This window comes from Vanessa atalanta, chromosome 11 (genome assembly GCF_905147765.1).
Source record: "Vanessa atalanta chromosome 11, ilVanAtal1.2, whole genome shotgun sequence".
NCBI classification, from domain to species: Eukaryota; Metazoa; Arthropoda; class Insecta; order Lepidoptera; family Nymphalidae; genus Vanessa; species Vanessa atalanta.
The window spans coordinates 8,889,487-8,907,684 of NC_061881.1; the positions used below are offsets into that span (position 1 = coordinate 8,889,487).

The 18,198-nt window shown below is 30.7% G+C and overlaps 4 protein-coding genes across 10 annotated transcripts in view; 3 read left to right on the forward strand and 1 right to left on the reverse strand.

Annotated features, from left to right (window-relative positions):
- The first annotated feature begins 1,772 nt into the window (after positions 1–1,772).
- On the forward strand, positions 1,773–6,983 carry LOC125067357 (eclosion hormone). Of its 6 annotated transcripts, none has more exons than XM_047675905.1 (3): positions 1,773–2,016; positions 2,564–2,665; positions 6,698–6,983. In XM_047675905.1, exons 2-3 carry the CDS (start codon positions 2,575–2,577, stop codon positions 6,871–6,873), a joined length of 267 nt encoding a protein of 88 aa, XP_047531861.1. In that variant the 5' UTR covers positions 1,773–2,016; positions 2,564–2,574; the 3' UTR covers positions 6,874–6,983. The 6 variants fall into 6 exon arrangements, with proteins under 6 accessions (XP_047531861.1, XP_047531863.1, XP_047531866.1 ...); XM_047675907.1 differs by having other exon boundaries at positions 1,773–1,990; XM_047675910.1 differs by lacking the exon at positions 1,773–2,016 and adding an exon at positions 2,034–2,081.
- Positions 6,984–7,097: 114 nt separating this feature from the next.
- LOC125067435 (chromobox protein homolog 1-like) lies at positions 7,098–11,823 on the reverse strand. 2 transcript variants are annotated; one of them, XM_047676047.1, is made up of 6 exons: positions 11,300–11,823; positions 10,327–10,498; positions 9,845–9,942; positions 9,351–9,492; positions 8,976–9,060; positions 7,098–8,362 (listed from the first exon to the last, which is right to left on the reverse strand). In XM_047676047.1, the coding sequence occupies exons 1-6, from the start codon at positions 11,533–11,535 to the stop codon at positions 8,274–8,276; spliced, it is 822 nt and encodes a 273-aa protein (XP_047532003.1). In that variant the 5' UTR covers positions 11,536–11,823; the 3' UTR covers positions 7,098–8,273. The 2 variants fall into 2 exon arrangements, with proteins under 2 accessions (XP_047532003.1, XP_047532002.1); XM_047676046.1 differs by having other exon boundaries at positions 10,327–10,507.
- A 1,244-nt stretch (positions 11,824–13,067) lies between these two features.
- LOC125067355 (DNA-directed RNA polymerase I subunit RPA12) lies at positions 13,068–14,468 on the forward strand. Its single transcript, XM_047675902.1, has 4 exons — positions 13,068–13,131; positions 13,205–13,347; positions 13,636–13,846; positions 14,332–14,468. Exons 2-4 carry the CDS (start codon positions 13,221–13,223, stop codon positions 14,354–14,356), a joined length of 363 nt encoding a protein of 120 aa, XP_047531858.1. The 5' UTR covers positions 13,068–13,131; positions 13,205–13,220; the 3' UTR covers positions 14,357–14,468.
- Positions 14,469–18,171: 3,703 nt separating this feature from the next.
- Positions 18,172–18,198, forward strand: part of LOC125067453 — an 85,788-nt gene continuing 85,761 nt past the window's right edge. Inside the window, exon 1 of the mRNA XM_047676074.1 lies at positions 18,172–18,184. The gene's annotated coding sequence lies outside the window, so the exon portion shown is untranslated. The remainder of the gene's footprint in view (positions 18,185–18,198) is intronic.

Here is an 18,198-nt window from a genome sequence, read left to right on the forward strand (position 1 = left end):
CGAAGACAATAGAAAACCTTCGGTGAGACCAAATAGACCAAGTTTTTATAATTTAAAGTTGTGGGTTAGCATTGAGATTTAAACGTGACTCGAATGTAATTGCTAATGACAATATCAAGCTTCAATCTAAAATCTTCCTTAAATAAATATTTTATCTGATAATTCTCGTAATATCTCATAACTCTGAGGATTATTGTCGTAAATCGGATTTTGTGGAAAGTTTTAACAAAACGAAATATATTTGGATTTCAAAGTTTCCTTAAATACAAATTCTTGAATAATAAAATAATAAATTCTTTCTTGAAAATTCTTTCTAAATAAATCGCTTCTACTAATGAAGTAATTTTGATAATTTATTTAAATGCTAAAGCAGATTGATATTGTAATTGAGGCTTGAAATAATTTAAAGAAAACTTTTTAAATTATTAAATTAATTTATCAGGAAAGGATTATTTCCAGGACAGAATTAAAACTGAGGGCCGTAAGTAGTATTCATATTTAAAGTATTCGGCGCCATAATGAACATCTGAATACGGTAATAACATAAACTCATTTCAAGTTTGAAATTACCATTAATACAACATTTTGGATATAAGTATTCTCGACCGCGTGATTTCATATGCGGAAATGTTTTAAAAATTAAAAATCAATCATAACAATTCTCGTTTTCCGGCAGGATTACGAATCTCTACATTAGGAAGTGTTTGGATCACAATTATTGTGATTTAAATAGATTGTGTGATAAGAAACCGCTTCCTAAATGCTATTACAACGCTCTTTAACATAGTACATATCGTTTCACGTGACAGAAACCATTGCTGTTTAAAACGAGCCATGCCTTGAAAAGTCTAGAAGAATGCCAGCAATGTGACAAGTCAATTAGTTTAATCGTCGATGTCGAGCTACGTAGTACAGGTTTATATCTACAGGTTATTTACATTTGACTTTTTGTTCGTTCTTGCGGAAGTTAAAACCACCTCTGTCCTAAATATCGGGTTATGCTGCGACCGGTTTTGTATTATTATTATTTTTTATAGGAAATTTTATTTTATTGTTGTCTTTGACTCGAAATGGATCTCGTTATTTTTATTTTCGGTTCAAAACATCAACAACATTTAATACAATATCGAGTAAATGTTTTGTGTTTATTTAATAAATTTAAATCGATATTGTGGTAGTATTTGTTTAATTTATCGAATAGCCCGTAGTCTCATCAAACATAGGCATTCAGGGGCCTGGGGCAATCATCGAAGGCTACCCGGCCGACTCTGAGACTAAAGAATATTGTGGATAATCAAATCAATTATTAATTGGTGAAATTTTGTTATTTTTTATATTTGTTAATTGTTTCTTATTATTTTGCTTTTTAAATTTATAGATGTCTAATTTTTGTAAAAGATAAATAATATATTTATAAAAATTCGAATTTAGAACTTAAAGAGTTACCCTCTTATAACATATAATGTAATTGGAGAATAGGTCTAATCAATGAACTCACTAATATCACTAGCGTAACTGTTTATTATGCGAAAAACTGGTTTTATGCTAACATATTGCAAGCCATTCACCGTGATGTAAGACAGCATGCACATTACGATGATTACATAACAGTGCGTGACGTCAATATATTGATAAGAAATTAAATATAACCAAGTCCACGTTAGTCTTGACGATCAAACTTCCTACTTAGAACTTTCGGCTTTCGCAAAGTACATGGACCGTTTCCTGGGTTAGTCCTTATTCACGCGTGCTAGGTACAGCCTGCGCCCCACCCTGTAGCGATCGTACGAGCATAGTTAACTCGTTCATATTTAAGCACGAATCATTTTCGAGCGGTCGCTGATAGACGAATTTTTCATACAAATATAAGAATATTTATTTCGAAACGAATCAACAACATAACATTCATGATCAGAGTGCGGTTTCTGGGTGGTTTTCTCATATTGTCCGATTTGAACTATTCGTATATACCTCTATGAATTATAAAGTGGTGAGTTTGGTTTCTGAACTCATTCGGTGAGTATGGTTAGTGATAATCTGCTGCCGGATCGTGTGTGTTTTTATTTACGACGTTCCATTAGGTATGAAGGAAGTAAATATATAATTGGTTGTGAAATAGGAAGTGTTTCTGTCGCATAGTTGACGTAGTGATTTCGCGAAGTTTGCTAGTTTCCTTAGTACTGAGTATACATTGTTTACGCGCGGATGAAATTTTTGTGTCGTTCTCATTAAATAAGTGTCAAAATTTATCAACGAAATGTAGATGTAAAGTATACAGCTTCGTTCGAAATGAATTGCTTTAATTAATTGAGATTTTTAATTTATATTTAACTGTGATGGACTTTATTAATAGGTACAGTAATGCTGAATATATGAAAAAAAATAATAATAAACAACAAATCGGTTCTTTGGTTTTAATTAATAATTTTGAGATTTTCTTATTTGGTCTCTATTCAATGTTACTGTAAAAAAATAAATGATTTAATGTAAAAACGATTTTTATATAGGCAAAATAAATATATGTAAGAATCAAAATACGCCTGGTAAAATTGTTTTTTTTCAGGTAACTTCAATATGGTCGGAAAACTCACGAACATCTACACTTTGTTCTCCGTAGCCGTTTTTCTCTGTTATTTGGATCACATCAACACAAATCCAGCTATTGGTAAGCAAAAAACAACCTTAAATCACGTTCATTTAAAGGTTAAAGGCTTAACTGTTTATGAATAATGACATTACCTCTCTCTTTTAATAAATTTAAAGTTAAAATTATGAATATTTTAATTATTGATTGCCGTGATTGATATTATTTTTTTATTATTTATTTAGTTTCATATAAAGTAGTGTATGTGTTAATGAATTTATTATAATCTTACAGCCTGTCTCTCTTTTATTTAATTTATACAAAGTAATATCCGGAACTATTATTGGTTAGGTTTTATAATGTTTTTTTTTTGTTTTATACAATGAAATAATATCAATTATTTCCTTAATAAATAAAAAGATCATATATTTAAATAAATATTATATATTTAAACAAAAAAATGTTTTCTGAGCACAAAAATTTCAGTCAAATACCATTTCATTTTATTTAGATTACATTATTCAAACTTCTATGTTATTATAATAAAATGTTCCCGTTTTAATTACGTTATTTATTGAGGAATGCTTGGCGTATTTTGGGGAGACTACAATTGTCATCGTAGTGGATCGACGTAAATTAACATAACTGAAGCCGGATTATTTAATAATATCATTATTGTCACTTACAGATAATTTAATATGAAAATATTTAATACGTTTGTAAGATTGATTTCTAAATGATATTCATCACTTATCGACACGAAAGTTCCTTCCTAAAACATAAAAGGGGAGTTTTCTATGTCGTTAGGCGTAACAACATTTTGCTAAAAAAATATGCTATGCTAATACTATATATTGTACAACTCATAATAATAATTATCGCAAACATTTAAATAAGATTTTTACTTTTAAAATAAAACAGATATCTTTGAGAATATTTTAAAGTTACGGTTTCATAATTAAAATGCATTTCACATAACTCAACCTTGTTCGCGGATATTAATTAGTTTAGATAAAATAAAATTATTTGAAGTCAAAGATTTAATTTAGTGAAATGCTTACATATTTTTTTTATTGAGTTTCTTAAATAAATAAAAAAATCACTTCGTTACAGTGCCGGCGAATAAAAAATATTATATTTTAAAATACAAATACGTACGTTAAGATTTTTTTTAAATAAATATTCAATTTAAGTGACGTGACTCTAAAATACTTTGAAAAATTAAGCTGTCATTTTGAATCTAAATTCGAATGTATGGACTTATTAATACGATACGTCAAAACACTATTAACTCAATTTTAGAGTTCTAATGTAAAGATATGTATTAATAGCACCTACATAAGAATTCAACAGTCCAGAGTATTTTATCCTAAAGTTTACAGATTCTTCTTGTTTCTTTCAATTTGTTTACATAAACTTCAACGTCATACGACATATATAAAACACGGTATGAAAATAAGGCAAGACATTAGAAATATGTTTAGAAATTCTAAAAGATTTTAAGCACGTATCTCAGTTTATTCTTTAATTATTATGTAAACAAAACTTTAGCGTATTTTGTAAATAGCACTGTGAAATATGTTCACTCGGCTCAACTTTCTACGTTTTGCGGTTTCGCATTAAATAACGTGTCTTAGGTGAAAAATAAAGTGAAGACGTGCGTGCGAACTGAGGCAATGACCCCAATCCGCGTTTTAGCCGGTTTACTTTCGCCGTATTATTACGCAATTTCACCTTACCCGCTTACACTTGACCTCGTAACGACAGTGTCGTTTTGAATGAGTGAAGAAGTTAACGAGAAAAACAGTGAAGCAATAAAGAATAGATTACTTGCGTAACGCTGATTCGTTGGATTGAGGTAATGTTACTAAGTCCTAAGACTTAGATGAAATTAAAATGAATAAGTCATGGATTGCGTAAGAAAACTTAAAGTCATACCTTTAGTACTATCATGTAAACAATATTTAATAATTAAATTTTCAAGCTAAGAACAAATCATTAAGACAAAATATAACTATATATATATTTATACGGAAGCATCGAAAATGGTTTTAAATGTTAGTAATAAATATAAAAGAATTTAATTAAACATGTAATCATTCGAAATATTTTTAAAAATATATATGAGATAAGGATAAAGGAGCCGAGGATCTTAACCGATGATTTCGGGTTCAAACCCAGGTCGGCACCACTGAATTTTAATGAGCTTAATTTGTGTTTATAATTCATCTCGTGATCGGCGGTGAAGGAAAACATCGTGAGGCAACCTGCAAGTGTCTAATTTCAACGAAATTCTGCCACATGTGTATTCCCCCAACCTGCATTGGAGCAGCGTGGTAGAATATGCTCCAAACCTTCTCCTCAAAGGGAGAGGAGGCCTTTAGCCCAGCAGTGGGAAAATTTACAGGCTGCTAATGCTAATGCTAATATGAGATACTTATATAAATAGATGATTCAAATGATGACCAAACGCGATACTAATAAAAACAAAAATAAACTTTCAGCTGAATTCCACGTCTGTTACGTTTTTTGTCCTTTCGGCTTTCAAAAATAACGAACAATATGGCAAACTAGGTTACTTCTATTAGGAATAGGGAAAAGTTGCAAAGATAGACCACGTTTCAGGCGATAGATGTAATCTTTAGTCAGCTCGTGTTTTCTTCTTTGGAATAGAGGACGTACTTGTTAATCCTTATTCTAGATAAGAACTTAGGGTTCAGTTTGAAGTTTGAATTTTTTGATGTCATATTCATTTTAAGGCAATTATTGGAAGTGTTGCTATTTTCTTAATATAAGTCACGCATTTTTGCTTTAAAATTATATATAAAGATTACCTTTGATATTTATGCTTCTTAATAATATTTAAGGCTCGATACTGGTTGGATTATTGCGCATAAATTATAAAATATAAAAAAAGAAAAGAAAAAAAAGTCGACCACGATAAATAGAATACTTAGGTTTACCTTGGAGATCGGATAAATAAAGTTTATTCTGTGATTTTAAAGTGTTAAGGGGATAAACGTAAAATTAAGTATTAAAAAAATACCTATTTTTTATTTGAAATTTTAAAACGCAAACACCTAATTATTATTTTTAATGGCACCATATTTTGTCATTTGTCACATCATCGGTGTGAAATTTATAGCAGATTATTATTATAATTTATTCATTAAAAAAAAATTATATTTAAAACAAAAATATAAATTTAATGAGTATATTTTTATTTTTTGGCGCTATTTTACTATTTTTATTTGATGCATTAGATGGTAAAGACGTAAAAGCGACTAGTAGTTACAGTCGGAATTTCTTCAATTAAAGTCAAGAAAATAATTATTTAAATATAACACTGAAAAAGACTATTATATATATTTTACGACACTTAATCATAATTGATTTATCTGTAATACATTTAATCCAAGAATGGGAACATTGTAATTTGATTTAATTTTATTCTTTGTCTTTAAAAATAATAGTTTAATTTAATCGTTATTAGAGCCAATATTACATTTACGAATCCTTATAATATCGCATATTATTTGTACTAGACCCACTTGATTAAAAGTACCACGAGTTGCGATGGCTTTAAGATCGCGAGAACGCTTTTATATTGTGCTTAAAGTTTCACTAATGTACCACGAGTTTTTCTACCTATTTTTACGCGTTAACGTAATCTCTTCTTTATCTACTGGGGTAGCGCGAAATTAACTTTTTACACGGAAGTGTTTACGAAACGTCGCGCAGGCATAATTAATAATTAATTTTGCTACACTATATTCTTAAATGTAATATTAAATTAAAATATATATTTATTCATTATGACATAGGAATGAATCAGACTGTAGGTCATTTTAATTATTACAAAATGTACGCTATTATTTTAGCAAAAATTTTTTCATTAAAAACGTGAACAGTAAAAAACAAAAAGAACAGAAAATAGTTGTTTACATGTGTACATTTACTTCCCGTACGTTCCATTTATAAATATTGTTTCTTACGAACAAAATTTTAAAAATAATTATAAGGCGATTTAAGCATAAGGTAAAAGTCTTATTTTACTCTATGGTCTATCCATAAATATTACTATTTAATTATAAAAATATACTTATTTCACAGCAACCGGCTACGATCCTTTCGAAATCTGCATCGAGAACTGCGCTCAGTGTAAGAAGATGTTGGGCGCTTGGTTCGAAGGATCCCTCTGCGCTGAATCCTGCATCAAGTTCAAAGGAAAACTGATTCCAGAGTGTGAAGACTTCGCTTCCATTGCGCCTTTTCTCAACAAACTTTAAAAAAAAAAAAACTAGATTGTCTATGTAATACTCGCTTCGATTTAAAGGACCTGTCAAATACTTAATAGTTTATAATTTTTTTGTGAAGTTTAGTCGCGAACTTCGAATGTAATGCCAAAGCATTTAAACTTTAATTATGTAAGTCGTTACTTATACAGGGTGGTATGATATAAGAATTTTGTATAATAGAGCAAATAAATAAAATATGTTATTTTTAAATATCATTTATTTCTTACACATAATTTAATTTAAAACGATTCGTACACATAGTCATTTTAGGAATATCAATAATTAGCAAAGGTCACATTTGAATAATCTATTAAAAAAATACTTTATTTTGCACCTCTATGGAAAACGAAAGCAATTAATCCTATATTCCTGGCGTATCTAAATATTTTTATATATGTATAATTTACCCATTTTATTTATCAAATTTAGGGTATTATTCTAAAGAGAATACCTTTTTATTCTATAAAGATGTGAAACCTTCTATTAAAAGCATTTAGGTCCTACACACTAACAGGTATCACTTGAAATTACAATTCATTAAATATAAATGATGAATATTTCAATCACTTGAAATTTGTTGCTGTTCTATACGGTATTCGTTCACTTTACTCCGACGTATATTAACATACCATGTTTCCATTGTGTGTTTAAAATTAGGTATTAGATTTTATGTTTTATTCCTCTTTTTTCATTCTCTCCGTTTCAAACTGGAACACAGCAATAAAAGTTATTATATTTGTGGTTGGTTTGAGCCCACCTGGATGGCCCTGCCTTCGTACTAGTTGTCGCCCGCGATTATACTCGCGTTTTAGGGCTTGATCGTCAGCTATTACTGGTTTAGTGGTTAGACCGAGACAGTGACATTAGCATTTATAATCTTGGTATAGATAATCTAATATGTATATCTTTCATTCGGCATTAATGAAAAAATGCATGCATTGTATGTGTATCTTCTTTATAATAGCTTTACAGTACGTTTTAGTAATATAATCCCATTCCTTAATCAGAGATAACTTAAAAAGAGTAGTAAATTTCCCAATGATTAATATTAATGATTTACGATTCCAATTGAAAACATAAAAGTGCAGTATTTGGCGCGTGTGGTTTGGTATAAGGAAATGGAAAATTTAAGTCTCAATATTACTCCGTTAACACATAGATGGCGTTAGTGTCTGTCTACATCTATCTCATCTGAATCGAATAATGTCCATGACACATTACATCCTTCGAAGCTCACGAATGAGTACCTGAATGAATCCTGAATGAATGTAACCTTTAATAATAATTTAAGGTATGTACTCAAATACGTCGTGTATTCGAGTTAAATATAATTTTGAGTCAGTTATTGAATGTCGTCAGTAGTCTTTACTATTGGCATTGTAAAACGCGAGTCAGTTGACTGGCACCTCTATGGATTGGCTTTCAGGTTCTGATATCGGTGGTTGTGGTTCTGGTGCTGGCATTTCAACTGGAGCTTGTTCTGTAACAGGTTGGTTTAAAATAATATAATTCGATTTTCAAATTTATTAAAAAATATTTTATTTTTTTATTACACAGGAGATATTAATTTCTGATTACTAAAGGAAAGAAGGAGAAGACGAAGGATCATCGGCTGTATGAGTTTTACGAGCCAAGAAACCAATGCTTGATGGTAGAATAATAATTAATTATAATTACGTGGTACCCATAACCACAGCCTAGCAGAGGCCTGACATCGGTGAACATCACTGTCTATTGTGTTTGATTTAAAAATAATAAATATGACACTATATCTTCTCTTTCAAGCCTTATTAACACAATTAATATTGACTACCAATTAAACATATAGAACATTCAATTGAAGCTTCTAGTTTGGAACCGCGATATTTTGTGAGTTTTTATGTGGTTCCTTTGGTTTCATTCAAATATACCAGTATCTTAATATACTTGATTAAAGAGTACTTATGGATAAAATTAAAATAACTGGAGTAAAATAGCTTAGAATAATTACCGAAGATTAGCACAATAATGGTTCTAATATAAATTAACAGTAATAAAATTAGTAAAATCTTCTACATAATGCTAGAACTTAATTGAAATATTAGTACAGCTACCTGTCTCTGTGATGCTGGCAGTATCTTCCTGGCTAACTTCCATTGGGGTTTCAGTATTAATCTCTGAAGTTTCCAGTGGTGGAAGCTGAAATAGGAAATTGTGTTACAATATTTCTCTTTAACAACTAGAAACAGAACAAAAACAATAACCAAGGAAATTGGTAAACTAGAGGAACCTGCAAGCTGGTTTAGAGCATATTTTTATTTTACAACTTATACCTCAAGAGTAATAAATCTTTACTTGAGGATGTATTCCTGACTATCACAATTGGATGGTGACAGTGTTGTGCTGAAATGAACCAACCCAAAGGCAATAAAACCAATAAGAAAAGAAAGCTAAGAAATGTCTTTTGACTAATAAGAAAATTGACTCACTTCTGGGGCAGCTCTTGGCACTCTTCCGACAGGATGTCTTACACTGAACGGGGCACACTGTTCATAGTAGTTTATCACAAAGTCTGGGAACGACTCTCCTAAATCGTGTCCTGGGACTACATCCATTTCTTGACAGTCTTGCCTGGGGAAAATAGCATTATTATTTACAAATATTTTACGTGTTATTTATTACTATTTAAAAAAAAGAGCAAATAAATACATAAGCCTGTAAGAACCAAATACATAATATACAATGAATTTAAGGAATCACCAGAACCTTATAGCAATTACAATTATTAAAATTAACAAAACTTTTTATCATTCATTTTTAATCTTAATGTTTCTATAGTATTTGGTTGAAATGTTTATGTATAATATGTATAAAAAATACAAAACAAAGCATAAACCACATATTTTCAAGATGTGTACAAATTAATGGAACTTGCTTTCTTTGAAGTGGTATAGATATTAAACTAAAAACCACCACAACCTACCATTTTACTAAAAAGTATAGTGTGCCATGGAAAAGTTGCCCCGCTAGAATTTTCTCTGGTTGTAGTCCCCTCGCCAAACCTCTTGGTTTCTCGACCTCCTGTAATTCATATTTATATTTATTTATTTTAATATAACAACCTACACCTGATTATAAAAATATTCATGTGGTATCAAAAACTTAATATTACTTATAAATTAATATATTATAATATAACATAACATATTTAACACTTATTAGTGACCACAATAAAAACTATTTGTCTGTAGCAAATGTGTATCTGTACCAAAAGCTTACACTTGATACTTGCATACCTTATATGAAATGTCAAGTGTAAGCTATCATATCACAGTTATATCTTTCATGAGCAACACTTAGTAATATAGTTTGTAATTATAATTACATAATTTAATCACAATACAACAGCATTTAAAACAATGACACTTAATTAAAAAGAATAGTCAATAGAGCCAAATCAATTACCTCAACTTTCTTTTTCTTATCTCCTCTCTTTGCTCGTTTGCGGGTTGAATGTCCCTCCTCAACCTCAGGAGGTGCAGCTACCTCTCTTTCTCTCTTTAGACGAGCTTCTTCATACGCTGATATTAAATCAGGGCAATCTAGATTATCCTCTGGTTCCCATGTGTTATCCTCACTGAAAAAACTTGTTCCTCTTAGTATATATTAGCAATCTCGTCACTGCCTCATCCATGATATTAAAAAAAAAATCCCATGTTCAAAGAAGCGTAAAATTAGTATCTACTGTTTGATATAGATAATATATTATGTATCTGATTCAACTTTTCTTTTTTCCACTGATGGGCTAAGGTCTCCTCCAACTTTGAAGAAAAGGTTTGGAGCATATTCCACGACACCGCTCCAATGCTGGTTGGTGAATACACATGTGGCAGAATGATTTGTTGAAATTAGGCACATGCAGGTTTCCTCACAATGTTTTTCTTCACCACCAAGCACAAGATGAATTTTAAACACAAATTAAGCACATGAAAATTAATTCAAGCAATACTGAATTTTGATACAACTTGAACAAAAAATTGAACACCCAATCATTGGCTAAGATGCACAGGTTCTAACTGCTGGGCCAAACAAATTAGAACAAAAGCAATCATGGCATGTACAATATAGTCATATTGTACATGCCATGATTGATGATACTATTCCATTTACAATGTATATTTATTTACATAAGAAATACTAAATTAGATCCTAATTATACAATATTGACAAATGTAATGCAAATTAATTTCAATAAATAAAACCGCCACATGCCTGCCAAGCCAACAAACATGTTTAATGTGTAATATCTCATTATAAGTAGTGTTATAACATATGCAATATACCTGATTTCCGTAATATAAGATTTGTCTTCAATAACGAAAATTACCTTTAAATATAAAATAGCAAGTTTATTATCTTATAGTTTGTATATACTTACTTCGAATAACCTTTCCACTTTAGCAAGTATTCCACTTTGCCATTTTTTATTCGCCGATCTAATACTTTCTCGACCGAAAATTCTTCATGTTTACCGCTCTGAGGTCCAATAATTTCTGGTGGCTGTATCGGGGGCTGGATTGGTAATTTGTCGGTGTCCATCGGCTGATCAACTTGCATCGTAGGATCCACGGCTTGTGGATAGGTTAGATCGGTAGATTCTGATAGAGCCTCCATTGTAATTTTCAATTATAATGTTAATTCTCACTATGCAAGTATTAAAGAATTCACGATCGTGACATTTTTATGATTAAAATATAAACATTGCAAATATCACAATTATCATGGTATTCTAACCTTGGAAATATCGTCAGTGCTGTATATCGTGTTTAAATCAACTATTACAATTAACTTACTAATAATAGTTTCAAGTGTTTTTTAACTATAAATGCAAAGAAGAACGGTTTCGGTTAATGTTAAGCTTCGAAGTGAGTTTAGTTTTACACAGACCCAAACATCACAACAAAAAATAAAGATGCGAATTTTGAAATGTCAAATTGTCAAGTGTCAACTATGAATTCTAATAAAGTATCTGTTGCTCCCTTGCCAATCATTGAGGCATATATTTAAAAAAAAAATAAGATATTTACTTTTGCTTCTCAATATATATTCGGTCATGTTATGAATGTATGTAAAAATATTAATGATTTTATGAGAAAATGTGATACTCATAGCATTGGTACAAGGAACAAATACAAACTTGTTACTCCTGTTACTTGACTTCATAGAGTCAGTAACTCTTGTGTGGGGCAATATATATGGTTTTATAACAGGATCTTAGAAAGCATTACAAATTAAAAAAAAAATGTTATAGAACACTTATATGCGAAAGATTACAATTAATGAGTTTATGGTTGATAACACACCTTGGGAATAAAACTATTGCCTCCTGGCTATTTTTTTAATCATCATCATCGTTACATAGTATAAAACAAAGCCGCTTACCGCTGTCTGTCCCTGTGTATGCTTAGCTCTTTTAAATTACAGAATGGAATTTTGAAACGGTTTTTAATAAATAAATTGATTCAAGGGGAAGGTTTATAGGTATAATCTAGCACAATATAGTAGAGAAACACTGATTATTTTAGAGGTTTCTAAAGTGATATTATAAATAAACACATTTTTTGCACTTACTTTGCAAACGCTGGCTGAACCCTATGAGATAAATCAAAATAATTTACTACAGTTTTGTATACCTTATAAGTGTCTTCAAAAAAGTCCGCGATGGTATATGGCTATCTCTTAGGAATGACCCACAATAACCATTTTTTATCCTTTATTTTCACAACTAAAAAGTTAATAATGGCTTATTTTCGAAGCGATTTAGAAAGCAATACAGCAATAATCCTCATCCAATTAAGTACCTTAAATACATTTTGCATTTAGTATAGATCAATGTGGCCCTTTATAGCATGTAATTTTAATAAATATTTTCAAAGATATTACACATTTAAAACGCGGGGACACAGCGCTTTTTTTTGTCTAATGACTGAAAAACTGTGAATGTTGTAAGACAGTAACAGCATTGCACCCGGGGTGCGAAGTCGGGGTGGGTCGCTAGCATTGAATTTTTGTAAATAATAACAAATTGACTAAAAAGGCTGAGTTTATTTCGCCACGCCGGTTCTTTTGTTATCTTTAACGAAATTAGAATTTTCAGATTGGCAATATTTAAATATTGACAGCTCTACTACTGGCAGCATTTATGTTATTGATATTGACTAATGTATGTTTTGTGTTTATAACATATATAACCTCAAATTACAATTTCATGTAATGATTTCTAAAATTTAACTATAAGTTCATGACATTATTGCTAAAAAAATAATTTATGATAATTGTATAGTTTTCAGACAGCTAAAATGCAAGGAACCGGTCCATTTACAAGTACTTCCGCATTTTGTGCAAAATGTGGTTCTATATTGCCCCTTTTACAAGAATTTGGATCTGTAAAGTGTTATGCATGTAAAGCCATTTATGACCCTGAAAGTAAGTTCTAATATGTATGTAAGGAAAGTGAAAATATAAGTTATTTTAAAGGAGTGTATACACATAAGTTAATAATCCATATCACCTGCATTTAATAATTTATAAATTATACAATTTATTACGTTTATCTTACACAAGCAGTAACTAAACTATCTACAATATACTTAATATTGTAGTTTTTTTCGTAATTCAAAGCCTGAATGTTATAAATCACATAGTGTGAAAATTCGATAATTGTATTATTTTTATATTTATTTTACTCTAATAACATCAATATGAATATTTTAGGTTTCAGCAACATAAAGTTCAATTACACAATACATTTTAATACAGTATCAACTCTAAACAATGATAACATTTTAAATATGGACAATCCCGAAGGCCCAGTGGTGGAAAGAAAGTGTCCAAAATGTGGCAATGATAGAATGTCCTATGCAACATTACAGCTGAGATCAGCTGATGAAGGCCAAACAGTGTTTTACACCTGTGTTAATTGCAAGTAAGTAATATATATGTTATTCTATGATTGTAATAACTGGCAGCTTATAATAAATGTAGCCAGATTATAAATGATTAAAATTTTAATAGGATTTCTGAACTTTATACTCTGCTTACAATTTTTATGCCATCATTGTTCATACAATTTTACTATTTAGTCATTTATAATCGGATAAGACTGTGTTCAACAGTGTAAAGGCCAAAAAGCCATGTGATAGTCCTCTTGACTGTTCCAATGAGCCTGTGTATGGTCTGATACTCTTCATTATTGTTATCTCATAACAAGACTAACCATCCTGAAATACATTGCCAATGTTTTGGTATTCATGTTTTTATTTCCTTTGTGACAGTAATTTTGCTGGCTGATATTTTAAATCATAGTTAGAAAACTAGCTAGTAAAACTATCATTTACTGTATGTGGGTATAAAATTAATATGATATTTAGATTTATTGTACTTAATTTTACTATTGACTTATTGTTTCAGGTATAAAGAAACGGAGAATTCATGAAACTACCTGAGGAGACAATGTAGATATTGTTTCTATGTTTGTAAAATATATGTATAATAAATATAATTAACAAAACATTTTTCGAGAAGAAAAATAAATTACTTATTAAAAATAAAAATATTATGTTTTGCACAGCAAAATATTTTACTTATCTTGTCTACATATATTTATTATGACTCGGATATAAGTTTCAATTAAAATTATTTGACCAAAATCTTCATTACATATACATAATTATAAATGCTTGAGGCATATTCATAATCAAATACATATAGTCAATTGAAACCTTAGTTTAATGGTTTTTAGTTGTGCCGCTGCCGATAGGGCCATAGATAATACACTTATAGGACAGGGCACAGATTATTTCGCCAATGTCACTTATGATGTAGGAATCGAATATAGTCTATTCCAATCACAAGATGACAAAAGACAAATAAGCATTTGAAATCCTATTGACGCAATGTCATTGGTTCACAGCGTAAATAATCTATGACATTAATTATAGATTTGCTAAAAATATTTATAAGTTTATATTTGTATGATCATTTTTAAAGCTTTGTAAAATGTAGGTTTTTCAGATTTCGATTTGTTTGAACTTTGGGTAGATCTTATTTATTTAGAATTCATATTTTATTCTATATTTAAAACATCCGAACAGTAATATTTTTTACATTTACATATTGAATAAAAAAAGTTTTTTTATATGACAATCAAAATTCGTTTGTTGTCAAAAAACAAGTTTTGAAACATCCCCAGTTACCTTTTTATCTATACATATAATAAAATTGGAGTGTATCTTTGTAATATTAAAATAACCGCTTTTTACTAAATGCTATGTATACAGGACACATATACTGTTTGTCGGCTAATCTCTGGAACGGCTTTACCGATTTTGACGGGACATTCACTGGCAGATAGCTGATGTAATAAGGAATAACTTAGACTTTTATTTTAGAATTACATACACTGTAATAATTATGTCACGCTGCAATGTCTAAACACTGTCCAGTACCGCGCGCAGCCCTCGCGCATACCACCACTCCGCCGTCACTGCCTATCAAAATCTGCCTAATACAGAATTAATAAGTTATAGTAAAATCTGCGAAACTATAACTTTTTGTTAAATACAAACGCGCACGAAATCGCGGGCACAGCTAATTCTGTATATAAGTAAACTCATTTTAAAACAGTTCTTATATATATTTAAGAATATAATCCAATACGATGCTTCAAATGTTCGTCTACATAATAACGTATTTTATTTCCTACCATGCGGGTAACTCATACGAAATTGCTCTCTCATTCATGAGGATCGCGACCCCGACCTTACAACGGAGCTTGTTGTTGACTGTTTTACGTTTAGGGCCTTTGCACACCTTAATATAAACTTTCTTACAATATATTCTCAATTTTTTATCGAATAAATATTTGTCTTTAGACCATAAAAAATGTATATTAAGTTGCGGTAGTCTTTATTTTGTTAAAACTACGGTCTACGAGTCGCGAAGAAGGTAAGAGAAGAGATCAGATCAGAGATCTGATGGGATGAAAGAGAGAGATGGATAGATATTACGAGTTTTTTAATAGAGGTAATAATGACATTACTGATAACCTACTAACGGTACCTATATATCAACTTGATAATAAAATTGATCGGTTTTTTTTTCATTGCATTTAATAGTATTTTAAAATGATCAGCTTGAACACTGCCTTAGCTATTTCCATTCTCAACATGGTAGGGCACAGTTTATTGATATTTTGCTCCGGGCACAAGCGAAGATTGAAATACCCCGTTACAAAGTGCTTTGTCTTCATGTTTTTCTTACTTTCTATTGCAAGTTTCCTACTGGTTCAATCGATAAAATAAAGTACATACAATGAATAAATTGTGATGAATCGAGCGATGACGTAGCATTAGTTATAGGTACGTGTATTTTAGCAAAGCTGAATTCCCGCATTGGTATCTAGGCAATGCGAATCTTGGACGTATCTTCCCTTTTGTAACTTTCTACTAAAATATTTTTATCGACTTTCGTTAAATTTTATATATATATTGTACGTTGACATAATAAATAGTATGAGCGTTAATTGAATCAATAAAAATACTCGGTTTAAATTTTTTTGCAACTTTTTTTCACTCATGACTCAGGTGCTCGTATTTACGATAGTTTTATGCAAACGCTCTAACTTTCAAAGCCGGGAGTTTTTGATTCTCATTCAATACAGAAAGTACGTATGCATATGTAATTCATCACAAATCGTTCTGTAAAATGTAGTGAAGCTACTTTCAGTTGTTATGATAATTTTCAATCTTTAGAGAGTATTTCTTAACTAATTGTGTTAAAGACAGCCTTTTTAATATTTTTAAATGAAAGCGATCCAAACATAATCGTATGAAAAAGGAAAACACTATATAGGTATACCTAATTAAATCTTTGTCATGGAATTAAAGCAATACCATTCGATATTCTGAAGAATCTATCATATTCGTTATGGATTCGCGTAAAAATGGCTTATTGATTGGCGGCGGAGTTGTTTAAATATACTTAAACTATAATTAAAGTGGCTATACTTAGTTATATATAATGGTATTATAAAATAGTATTATATAAATAAGTAAAGAAGTAACAGCCTGATAATGTTAAACTGTTGGGCTAAGGCCTCCTCTCCATTTTGAGGAGGTTTGAAGCTTACTCCACCACGCTGTTCCAATGCAACCCGCATTGGAACAGCTTGGTGGTTTACAGCGTTGGTTGATATACGTGGCAGATTCACATGTGTGCAGGTTTCTTCACGATATTTTCTTACACCGTCAAGCATAAGATGAATTACAAATTAAGCATTAACTCTGTATTGTGTATGATATAGCAGTGCTACTAGCAAATCACATGGAATATTAAAATCTAAGGTTTGTTTAACTCAACTTCTCCTTCCATTGGAATAAAGCTGTAGAGCTCTTTCGTTTTGGAGCAAAAATATTGATTTAAGTAGGGTACGAGCGAATGGATTGCTCCGCGCAGTATTGATTGAATAGTTAGTTCACATTACAAAATTATCGAGAAAAATTCTTACCTATTTTAAATTTATAAAGTTAGTAATTATTATGCTAATAACTAACAAAAGAAACATCTATACCTACTAATATTATTAATGCGAAAGTAACTCTGTCTGTCTGTTACGCTTCAGCTGCCTAGTTGGTATAGTGTTTAGATATATAGATAGGTCACAGATCCCGAGGTTTTGGTTTCAAAACCCAGGTCGCAAACAAAAAAAAATATTGTTTTTTCCGTCGAATAATTCTCAGTAGCAGTCCGTAGTCTGGAAGCTAGAAGTGTAGAAGTGTGTACACTGCCGTGCCAAAGAGAGCACGTAAAACCTTTGGTTCCGCGCCTATTTCTGGTCGTGTTGGATTTGCCTGTTGTCATTTGGATTGACTGTCTATTTTTTTTAATGTTCGAGACAGGCCGGACCTTTGGATTAACCTTTGTATTGGAATACCAAATATATGTTTTTGTACAACTTCTGGATAAGTTATTGTGGTGCTTCTCTAAATACATATTTTAATATACTTATAATTTCAACATAATAAGTAAAAACTTTTACTAATTTTGTATTGACTGCCTTGGTGGCTTAATGACTAACTTATACTGCTGCGGATTTCGAGGTTTTGGCTTTGAACCGGGCCGATCCATTAAATATTGATCATTGGGTTTTTCTGTCAATAAAGTCTCAGTGCAGTCCGAAGTATGGAATGTGGCATTACTTACACTCCAGTGCTCATTTAAAGGATGTGGAGACGTTTTTCCTGGCTCTGGGCTCTCTCCGATCGTATTATTAAGATG

What these genes read in the sequence shown, in the direction of transcription:
- LOC125067357 (XM_047675905.1), top strand. Translation starts at nt 2,575, where the DNA reads ATGGTCGGAAAACTCACGAACATCTACACTTTGTTCTCCGTAGCCGTT. An exon ending in CAACACAAATCCAGCTATTG is followed by an intron (nt 2,666 to 6,697) that starts GTAAGCAAAAAA and finishes CTTATTTCACAG; the next exon opens with CAACCGGCTACGATCCTTTC.
- LOC125067435 (XM_047676046.1), bottom strand. Translation starts at nt 11,535, where the DNA reads ATGGAGGCTCTATCAGAATCTACCGATCTAACCTATCCACAAGCCGTG. An exon ending in ATAAGAAAAAGAAAGTTGAG is followed by an intron (nt 9,943 to 10,326) that starts GTAATTGATTTG and finishes TATGAATTACAG; the next exon opens with GAGGTCGAGAAACCAAGAGG. An exon ending in CTATACTTTTTAGTAAAATG is followed by an intron (nt 9,493 to 9,844) that starts GTAGGTTGTGGT and finishes TATTTTCCCCAG; the next exon opens with GCAAGACTGTCAAGAAATGG.
- LOC125067355 (XM_047675902.1), top strand. Translation starts at nt 13,221, where the DNA reads ATGCAAGGAACCGGTCCATTTACAAGTACTTCCGCATTTTGTGCAAAA. An exon ending in AGCCATTTATGACCCTGAAA is followed by an intron (nt 13,348 to 13,635) that starts GTAAGTTCTAAT and finishes TGAATATTTTAG; the next exon opens with GTTTCAGCAACATAAAGTTC. An exon ending in TACACCTGTGTTAATTGCAA is followed by an intron (nt 13,847 to 14,331) that starts GTAAGTAATATA and finishes TTATTGTTTCAG; the next exon opens with GTATAAAGAAACGGAGAATT.